Below are 10,974 nucleotides of genomic sequence, written 5' to 3' on the forward strand. Positions count from 1 at the left end.
AATAAATGAAAAGGCAAGGCAAGATGAAAATCCAAGTTACATGCACTTGGAGAGTGGAGGGAAGGAGAAAACTGTCCAAGAGACTAACCAAAGAGAAGGCAGCGTGTGAGCTGGGTCTTAAAGCAAAGCCTCAAACCTCTAGGGCCGGGCCTAAGGAAAGGAGAGAGCAGGTGGGGTCACCCATCAGGAGTGCAAGAGGAGGAAAAGGCAAGACCCAAGCTCTATACGACCCCCAGACCAAGAGAGGAACCCCGCTCAGCTCAGCCGACTGCTGTCACGTGGGAACACAGACCCAGCATCAGAGGCCTTTGGGTTTTCAAAAGAAGTTGGAAATCTTGCTTGTCCTACGCAGTCTCCCAGTGTGTGAGCCGCTGAACTAAGTCTGCAGGTGCCATCCGGCCCATGGGCCCACCAGTCCACATGCCTCGAAAGACGCAGAGGTCAGCAGGCAGACGGCGAGCTACCAGTGCTCAGTGGTGTTTACTCAGCAACCCCCACAGGCCGGGTATAGGTGAGTGCTGGGCATGATCATCTCCTGTCACCCTCACAGCCACCCATGATCCAAGTCCTCTCCTTATGATACAATGATCCTCTCGATGATACAAGCCCATTCTCCAGATGAGCAAACTGAGGCTGCAGAGCCCCAGGGAATTCTTCCTGATCACACAGCTAGGAGGTGACGGAGCCAGTTTAAAATCCAGGGAGTCAGATTACAGATCAGTGTCAGCCACCTTACAGGGCTGCCCGTATGTGAGAGCATTTCATAAGGCATCAGGACTGGACAAGCACCATTACTGCTGGCAGAGGAAAGAGACGGAATCGTGGCAAGGTAACAGAAGAATGTTCCCTGGGGCTCTTCTTGGGGATCAAGTCTGTTCTCTCCCAATCCAACACACATTAACTGACCAACTACTACCTGACAGGCCCCGAGAGTAATAAGACGGCACCTGTCTCCAAGGTGCCCACTCTGAGTGAGCAGGAGGGAGGGAGCAGGATAGAGCTGGGTTAGTCTTGGGAAGCAGCTCAGTGGAAGGCTGTGGAGGCCTGGAAGCTGCCAGATGGCACTGTGTGCAATTCCAGAGCCAACAAGGAGCCACTGTGAGCCAAGGAGTGACAAAGTCAGGCTGCTTCAAGTTTGCTCTGGCAAACCAAGCAGGATGCACTCGACAGGGGACGGAGGAAAAGCAGGAAGCAGGAAAACCAACCAGTGTTCAGGGAAGAGGAAGGAGGGCCCAGCAGGAGTGCTGGCCCTGGGGTGGAAGAGGGAGACAGAAGAAGGCAGTGCTGCGAGGTGGACGTCCCTGCAAGGCAGGTGACCCGGCGCTCCATTTCCGTGAGGCTGACTGAGGACGGTGATGCCACCAAGAGAAATACAGGAGTCCCCAAAGCCAGCTGAGGGGGTGTGGAGGGGAGGAAAAGGCCACGATGGGTTGAAGAGCCCTGAGGGCGATGGTCCAGCAGGTAGTGGACAAGCCAGTTAGAGGTGGGGGAAAGCATGGGAAGAGCTTCTCACCCAGAAAAGGGGCCTGCTCTGCCCAGCCCACGCCAGCCAGAGGGCTCCTGAGGGCCAGGCGGTGGCTGGCAGGAGGGCCCTAGACTAGGTTCGGTTTGGGGCTGGGAGTCTTGACATGAGGGGAAGGAGTTCCGCCCCAATCCCAAAGAAAGGCTCCTCCCTGACCATCCTCCTCCTGGGTGCCTGGAATTCCGTGCTGGCCTTCTAGCAGGGTCAGCCGGGGCCGCCAGGACAAGGCACTATTGCCTGGCAAGTGACCCCCACAGAGAGGAAGAGCTGAAAATCAGAGAGGCCCTACCGTGAGGAAGCTCCACAGGCTGGAGAGCAAGACCCCAGGGAGCACCTCACCTCACAAGGAGGAACGCCTAGCAAGGGACCTCCCAGTCCACCGGGGCTCCAAGGCCAGAGGGGGGACCCTCCCAGGAAGAGGGGAACTCTCCCAGGGAGACATGCTGCAGTAAGGATGCCGGCAGCCTGAACTCAGAGGTGACACCCCGCACAGAGAAGGGGCAAAAGCCCCCAGTAAGAAGGTGCCCCACCCCCTGGATTGGGGCCCCCACGTCCAGTTTGCCTCCCAGAAGAGGGAAAGTGGACCAGGAGACCGTTCCAACAACCAGGAGGGGCCCCGACGGCAGCGCCCGGGAAGAGGGGCACCCCGGCTCCCAGGAGGAGGGCCCCTCTGCCAGGCGGTCTCTCGGACCCGAGGGGAGCCCGATTTCAGGGCCGCTGGCCCGGGCGGCGGCCGGAGCCCCCGGGGGGGCCGCGCCCACACTCACCGAGCGCCAGGCCGCAGGCGGCGCCCACGGCCGCCCGGAAGCGGTCCATCTGCGTGTCCTTCTTGCTGTCCGGCTCCCACACCACCTGGCTCTCCAGGATCTCCCCCCGCCCGGGCCGCGGCTCCTTGGACATGGCTGCGGGGTCCGGGGCTGCGCGGGCGGCGGGGAGCAGGACGCCGGGCGGCGGGCGGCGGCGGCGGCAGCGGGACGCGGGCTGTCGGCCGGGAGCGGGCGGCGCGAATGAAGCCGGCGCGGCTGCCTGCGCGGGACGCCCGGGGAAGCCCCGCCCACCCGGGCCCCGCCCCTCGCAGGCCCCGCCCCCTCCGCGTGTAACCCTCCGCGGGCGCCGGCCTCGCAAAGGAGTGCTCGCCGCCGCGCCCCGCCGCCCAGGACTCGAACCCGCGCGCGAGGGGCGGGTGGGGCTGCGCAGGCGCGGTGGGGCGCGGAGGGGTTAAGGCAGCGCCGGCTGGGTCGGGCGCTCCTGCAGTCGTTACCGATTGTTCTTCCTGCGGGTGTTTGCTGAGCGCCTGCTGGGGACCCGGCACCGTGCGGAGCTTTGCGGGTACAGCAGTGAACAAGGCAACATTGCTGCCCTTCTAGCAACGGGCGATAAGGGTGGGGGACAGGTGTGGGGAGGAGAGCAGACAATTAACAAATAGATACATCGTATATGTCATACGTAGTGGAATGCGCACGGTAATAGACACAGTGTACCAGTGAGTATCCTAATGTGCTTAGAATGATATGTATAATATTATTCGTATGATAAAAGGTATTAAGTACTATGGAAAGAAAGAAAGCAGGGAGGAGTAGAAAACATGGGAGGAGTATCTCCATTTAAACAGGATTGTCAGGGGCCGGCTGGTGGCTTAGCGGTTAAGTGCGCGCGCTCCGCTGCTGGCGGCCCTGGTTCGGATCCCGGGCGTGCACCGACGCACTGCTTCTCCGGCCATGCTGAGGCCGCGACCCACATACAGCAACTAGAAGGATGTGCAACTATGACATACAACTGTGTACTGGGGCTTTCGGAGAAAAAAATAAATTAAATCTTTGTAAACAGGGTTGTCAGGGAAAGTCCCATTGAAGAGGTGACTTCTACCAATGACTTGAAGAAGGTGACAGGAATGAGCTACTGGTATCTGGGGGGAAAGTTTCCAGGCAGAGGAAACAGCATGTGCTAAGGCTCTGAGGCAGGAGAGTGTTGGGCGTGGTTAGAGAACTATGTAAGGAGGCCTGTGTCTTTGACTTGCAAGACCTGGGGTAGAAGATGAAGTCAGTGAAGGAAGAGGTGGCAGCTCAGGTGGCTCCTGGAGACTGTTAAAGACTTTGGTTCTTACCCTGAGTGAGATGAGAGCGTTGGAAGGTTTGGAGCAGAAGAGGGACATGCTCTGATTGCAGCTGTGATGGGAATCCCTCTGGCTACTGAGTTGAGAATAGTCTTCAGGGAGCGAGGGTATAAGCAGGGAGACCAGTTATGATGATGTTGCAAGAGATGATGGTGGCTGGACCAGGGTAGCCGCTGTGGAAATGGAGAGAAAAATGAGACTTGGATATATTTTGAAGATTTATTTATTGCACTCCTACTGTGCGTTAGCGCTGTGCGGGACCTTCCCACATTCCTGCCGTAACTCCATCTCACAACAGCCCAATCAGCTTCCCCCAAGTACAGTTTTTTACACCATTGGAGTTTTATGAAGCAACCTCCCATCTCCACCACTTAATCTTAAACGGCTTCCATCTCCCGGCCACCACGAATAAACATAGATTCTAACTTAAAACAAGGTGCTTGCTACGTAAACATGGCTTACAGAATAGCCCCCTCCCCTGAGGGGGCTGTCTCTCTTATTGATAAAGGGACACCAGATCTGAAAGAAATTGCATTTAAAAATATACTCATGGATGTTCTTCAATGTATCTTGAGAAATTTAGAAGTACTGGAAAATACTCCAGTTTCACTTAAAAGAATCAGTGTCAGTAAATTTCACTGCTGTGGTTGTTCTAAAATCAGAATGTTTCAACCCAAACTAATCTTGACCCTTAGGAGAAATGTCTAAGCCAGAGAAGGAGGAGAGAATGGCATTCACCCATTTCAGGAAGCTTTGGTGCCAGGTTGCTGCTTACACCCCCGGGCACGGCACACACTCAAAGTTGGGGTGCATTCCGAGTAGGCCTCTGTTACTGTTGTTCGGTTGGCGAAGGACGTTGGACCACAGAGATACTTTCTCTGGCAATTGTTGGCAATTGTAAGGACCAAGTACTATGTGGTTGAGGATCTGTAAATTAATTGCATTAAAAGAATCTGTGCATCCACATCCCTTGGAAATTCTCTGTGTATCCCGCAGGGATCAATGTGCCCCAATTTAAAGACCCACTAGTCTGAGCCAATCACAGTGCTCCTTTTTCTCCCTTGCCAGTGATTGGCCTGGGGGTGAGCATGTGACCACGTTCTGGCCAATGAGACCAAAGGGTTGGGTACTAGGAGGGGCCTCTGGAAAAGTTGTCCCCTGAGAGCGAGGTCCTTCTGCAGGGACGTGCGATGGACATTTCGTGACCCTGAGATACAAGGGTGAAGAAAGCCCTTACACAGACCATGGCAGGGCAGAAGGGGGAAAAGCCTAGATCGTCTGCGGAGCCGCCGGAGCAAGCTAGCCCTGGGCCTCTGGTTGAATACACAGTAACCATCCTCATGGCTTCAGCCACTGGGAGTTGAGCATCATAACTTGCTGCCAAAAGCATCCCAACTGGACCAGTCACCAAAGGTCATATTTCACGTGTGCGTTCCCCTGAAGGGGCTCCTGTTCACTTTGGTAGTTCATCGCCCACATGCGATGGCCTGGACACCTGGTCTGAAGATATGAGGCCATCATGTAACTAGGGAGGGTCACATCCCCCAGCCCGGACCCCTCTATCACAGCTCCTGTGTCCCAGGGTTCCACAAAGACGGGGAGGAGAAGAAGTGAAGATTCTCCACCTAAACGAAGTGAGGCATCTAGCCCAGTGCTGATCCTTGAGAAGAACCTTCCAGACAGAGGGCATAGCAAGTGCAAAGGCCCTGGGACATGCTTGGCCCCGTCAAATGGTAGTGGCCATATAGGGCCTTGGCGTAAGGACTTGAGAAGCCATTTGGAACGTTTTGAGTAGGGACGTGATGTGACTTACATTTTGAAAGGGTTATTCTAGCTGCTGTGTGGTAAGCGAATGAGTGGGGTGGGGTTTGGGGCATAGGATGGAGTGCAAGCAGGGAGACCTGTTAGGCGGATATTGCAGAAGTTCACATGTGGTGTCCCAGTGGCTTGGACTAGGGTGGAAGGCGGAGATGATGAGCAAAGGGCTCTTTATAGATCTAGACATAGATACCTATGTATAAACATAAGCTTATGTAGATTTACATCTTTAAATATCTATATTCGCGTAGAGATATTTTGGAAGCTAGAACGAAGAGGATATGCTGCTGCATTAGACAAGCAGTCCTGGGGCCCAGATGAGATGAGAACAAGTTGTAGCACAAATAAAACTGATCTTCCCCAAATCATAACCAAAGGAGTAATGGAGTGGGCTAAAGGAAAGGAGAGAAGACCGGAAGGGGCAAAAAGCCGACATATTTCCATTTCCTGCAGCTACGAGGCTCTACCAGGCCGGGCCAGAAAGAAGGTGAAGGAGTGATTCCAGTCAGAGACTCAGCGAAGTTCCCAGAGTCTTTCAGGCCAAAGTGTTGTTTGAGGATCTCTTTTTGTGGCCTTCATGGTGTGGTTGCCTCGGCCCTCCCCGTCCACCCACGGGGATGTGGCAATTGGGTGGATGTCACTTACCCAGGGCCAGATGTGCCTGAAGTGATGTCCCAGAGTTCAACCTCCCCACCTCCTCTCCAGCCCCAATGGGGAAGCAGAGGAGAAAATGCGGCCCCAACCCAACATCCTCCCCGGGAATTAGGATAAGAAAATGGTGGGATAGTCATCCAGTGGAATACAATGCAGCATCGAAAAAGGACCGCTCTACAGATGCATCAGCCTAATGAGTCTCAAAAACATAATGCTGAGCAAAACAGCAAGCCACAGAAGTGTAGAAACTGTATGTTTCCTTTTACAGAAAGGTCAAAAGCAGGCAAAACCCCAAAATATCTTATTAGGAATCTGTACATGTTAGAAAAACATAAAGAAAAGCAAAGAAATGCTTAACAACGTTTGAGGCACTGGTTTCTTCTAAAGGAAGTGGGAGTGGGATTTGGGGAGGGGCTTCCCCTCCCCACTGGTCATGCCCTATTAAGCTGGGTATAAGTACACAGTGTGCATTTATCATTCTTTACACTGTACACACACACTATTCATTCGTTTTGTATGCTTCATACACCTCACAATTTAAAAAAATAAAAATAAAAGGAGGGCCCAAAACTGATGACATTGAGTGTTTTACTTCACCAAGTCTGGGATAAAAGTTTGGAAACAAACTGTAAGTCCGTCAATAGGGAATGGGTAATAGAGAGAGTGATATAGTCCATACCTTGCAATACTGTACGCATCAGATAAAAATCATAAGATCAACCTCTAAACAGCATAGTTCTCAAAGAGATTGTTGAGGAGGAAAAGCAAATTACAGAATGATATCTACAATTGTAGAAAAACACATACCTGACGCTATTTGTGTTAAAAAATAGATTTCTTCTTTGGCATGTATATTTTCCATACATTAATATATGTGTAGGAAGGATAGTGTAGTGAGTTGAGTGATGGAGCCCCACCCTCAAAAGATATGTCCACCCAGAACCTGTGACTATGACCTTATTTGGAAAAAGTCTTTGTAGATGTAATTAAGGTAAGGATCTTAGGATGAGATCATCCTGGATTGCCCACAAAGGCCCTAAATCTAATGACAGGGTCCTTATAAGAAACACACAGAGGAAAGACACAAGGGAGGAGGCCATGTGATACGGAGGCAGAGCATGGAGTGATGCAGCCACAAGCCAAGGAGTGCTGACAGCCACCAGAGACTGGACAAGGCAAGGAGGGATTCTTCCCTAGAGCCTTCAGAGGGAGCACGGCCCTGCCCACGCCTTGATTTTGGACTTCTGGCCTCCAGAACTGTGAGAGAAGAAATTTCTACTGTTGTAAGCCACCAAGTTTATGGTAGTTTGTTATGGCAGCCCCGGGAAACTAATACAGATATTCATTCAACTGCTGACAGTGGTTACCTCTGGGGAGGCAGGACAGGACCAGGATGGAAGAGATGTCAAAAGATGCTGTAATCTTGTCTGTCACGTTCCCTTTTTTTTTTTTTTTTGGTGAGGAAGATTAGCCCTGAGCTAACACCTGTTGCCAATCCTCCTCTTTTTGCTGAAGAAGATTGGCCCTGGGCTAAAATCCATGCCCATCTTCCTCTACTTTATATGTGGGACGCCTGCCACAGCATGGCTTGATGAGTGGTGCGTAGGTCGGCATCTGGGATCCGAACTTGCAAAGCCCTGGCTGCCGCAGCAAAGCGCGTGAACTTAATCGCTACGCCATCTGGCTGGCCCCTGCCATGTTCCCATTTTTTATAAGGAGAATGTACCCTGTGACTACTTGCAGTGTTAGAGCTTACTCTTTTTGTTTACCTGTTCATGATCTAGCTCTCCCTTAGAACATCAGCTCCATGACAGCAGGGTCTTTGTCAGTTTTGTTCAGTACCAGCGCCTAGTACAGAGCTTGGCACCCAGGGATGCTCTGTAAAGATCTCTGGAATAAATAATAAAGGATCACGGTTCATGTGACTGCTTCCAAATGTCCATCTATGCTCAGAGCCTCCCACTGTAAGCCCTCTCTTTCCTAAAGCCTGGAGAGAAAGATCTCCATGGGCACAGTCTGGACATGGAACTCAATCATTCAGCAAACTGTTTCTGACCAATGGGAAAGCCTAGAATTGGTCAGGGGCTGCGAGAGTGTACACGACAGGCACAGTGCGCCCCTCCGCCACACACGCCAGAGCTTACAAGCCAGAGACAGAATGAGACGAGTACATTCAAGGATCACAGCAAGGTCCTGCAGCTGGATGTTCTTCAGTAGGCTGAATCAAAGAATATATTCATGAAGCACATTTTCTCATATTCGAAAAAATAATCAGAAGACTATATTCTTATTCTTTGAATCCAGTTCAAGAAGATTAAGCCATAAAACATTGTTTTTTTTTAGTAAATTGGTAAATCTGGCCAATTCTGCAAATCCAGTGAATTTATTATTTGGCGAACGGGCTTTCGGCAAATTGATTTTCGATGTATTGGACCACTTCTGCTGGGACCACCTGACACAGACATTTGTCATTAGTTCAAATGTCACCCCCTCTTCCTCAGCCAGCCAACAGCTATTTAAACAATCCTCCCACCCTCCCCAGGTGCTCTCTACACATTATTTCCTTTTGCTTCCTTCACAGTGCGAGACTAAATTATCCTGATTAATTTGTTTACTTTTTTATCCTCTGTCTCGCCCCATTACAATGAAGTTCCATGACAGGAGGGACCTTTCTCCTGTGTTGGCACCTGGCAGGCACAAAACAAATATTTGTCACATGAATGCATTGTCCCCTACAGCTCACTGATATCTACCACTGTGGGCTCACGGCAAACACTCAGAGGGCACAGGCTACTTGTTCACTGTTGTCTGGATGACACTCATGCACTCAACATGCCCCCAACTCAATGGGATACTATAAAAAGGGTTTTGGACAGTACGAATCCTTATTAACCTAGTGCTAATGGTGAAACAGGTATTCCCGCCAGCAGAGGCCTCACTGAATCCTAAAGAGATTTAGACCAGTCATACCAGTCCTGTGAAGCTTGCTATGGTTTCCTCTCCTGCTTCTTTTTAACGGGACAAGAAAGGGTGACCAGATGAGGTGACTCACCACCCTCTAGTTTGACTTGGCTTCTTTCTCCTCTGGGGTAAGTGTAAAGCTCTCTCTGCAGAAGCCAGGCTTCCAGAGAAAAGGATTATGAAAAATACCAAGTCTCCAGTACAAAGTCTTCATCTGGCACAGATGGTGAAGAAGGGGCTCGACGGTGTAATAAGATGCAAGGAAATCTTATCATCACACCCCCCCCCTTTCCTTTTTCACACCATCTCCCATGCACACAGCAAGGGTCTCCCGAAGGCTGCTCCTTGTTTGGAAACCTCCCCCCACCACACTCACTGCACGTGGGTACGATGCAGGGAAGCGCCCGGATTCGCCCCCAGAACCCGGTTTTTACCCGCCGCACTGCCACCGAAAGAAATTCAGTCCCCCGCGCGCCCCCGCGGGCTCCCGGCCGGCCCGAGCGGCCCCGCACGCTCGCGGGCAGATTCCTTCCCGCACACATCCGGACCCCCAGCTCAGAATTCACCTGCCTCTCTCGTCTACATTGGGCATTTCTTTTGGATATTTTGGGCAATTTACACCTTTCTTTTATTTTTATTAGCATCCTTTCATGTATTTATATTCATGATTCCTTTGGTGGTGGCTTTTTTAAAAATTTTTTTATTTTTATCTTCTTTAGGATGTGACGCAAGAGTATCAATGAGCTAGAGGAGTCCTTGGAAGCAGCGGAAGCCCCTTCCGGACACAGCCGCCCGGCTCCCGCCGCTTCTCCTCCAGCCGGCGGGACAGCGGCCTCCCCCAGCTCCCCCCGCCGGCCCTCCGGGACCGCCCGCCCCCCGGGGCCTCGCGCGCGGCGCGGCGGAAGGATCCGCGCCACGCGGCGGGCGGCAGACTCAGCCCGCACGCTGATTGGCTGGCGGGGAGCTGGCCCCACATCGGCCCAGGCCGCCGCGCCGCGGATGGCGGCCCCGAGCGCCAACCAATCGCAAGGCGCCCCGCCGTGCACGGGCCGCGCCTCTCAGCCAATCCGAAAGGGGATCCAGAAAAGGGCGTGCCCAATTGGAGCTGGGCAGCGGGGCGGGGTCACCTTCGACCGTGAAGGCCGAGCGCCGTCACCTTGACAACCGGATGGGTCCCCGGAGAGTCGGTCTTTCCCCTGCTTGTCTCCGCCAATCCCGGAATAGTCACCCTTGACCTCACTGAGTCACAGCCGTGAGCCTGACTCCTGGGGGGCAAGAGAAGTGTCTGGGGAAGCTTTATCCTTTCATTTATATGTTCAGGTGTATATGCAGATTGGGGCTCCCAGTACGTGGGAGACGCGTCCAGTGGGAAGAAAGTGAAGCGACTCTGCAAATCACTCAAGTTAGTGGGAAGTGAGAAATAATCAAGGGCGCAGTACAGAGAGTGGCTGGGATGGAGGTGAGGAGGGGCGACTTTCGATAGAATGGTCTGAGTTAGGGTTTGGGCTCTTCTGAATTGCAGCTGTGATCCTGCCAGGAGGCATGTTTTCCGCCGTGCCCCCTACATGGCTGCGGGGCGAGAAGCGCGGGACCCCCAGGCTGGATCCCCGCAAACGCAGGTGCCTACGAGGGGATAGGATGCTCTCCCCATCCCACTTGGTCCCACCAGACTCATTGCCCCTCCTGAAGACAAAATGGACATGAGAAGTATCACGCGCCCCTTTAGGGCAGAGCCAGAATATATGTGCATGTGGTTTGCCCCGTTGCTTAGGTCGTGCTGCCTTGGGGTGAGGTGTGATGAGCTTATAGGACCTTGTGAAGGTGACTGTGGACCCATGACACGACCACGTGACGCAGGCATGTCTAGGCAGCGTTGTCCTCGTCGTTGGAGACCCAGATCTTCATT

At 52.7% G+C, this 10,974-nt stretch overlaps 1 protein-coding gene across 5 annotated transcripts in view; it reads right to left on the reverse strand.

Moving 5' to 3' along the window:
• AACS (acetoacetyl-CoA synthetase) overlaps positions 1 to 2,495 on the reverse strand; it is a 66,886-nt gene extending 64,391 nt beyond the window's left edge. For 3 of the 5 annotated variants that reach the window (XM_058531241.1, XM_058531243.1, XM_058531239.1), the window contains exon 1: positions 2,290 to 2,494. In XM_058531241.1, coding sequence (XP_058387224.1) covers positions 2,290 to 2,422 — 133 coding nt within the window. In that variant the 5' untranslated portion in view covers positions 2,423 to 2,494. Of the gene's footprint in view, positions 1 to 2,289 lie in introns of all 5 variants that reach the window. The other 2 variants (XM_058531245.1, XM_058531242.1) reach the window with 1 other exon arrangement.
• Between the last annotated feature and the right edge of the window lie 8,479 nt (positions 2,496 to 10,974).

The sequence above is a fragment of the Diceros bicornis genome, chromosome 35 (assembly GCF_020826845.1).
Source record: "Diceros bicornis minor isolate mBicDic1 chromosome 35, mDicBic1.mat.cur, whole genome shotgun sequence".
NCBI classification, from domain to species: domain Eukaryota; kingdom Metazoa; phylum Chordata; class Mammalia; order Perissodactyla; family Rhinocerotidae; genus Diceros; species Diceros bicornis.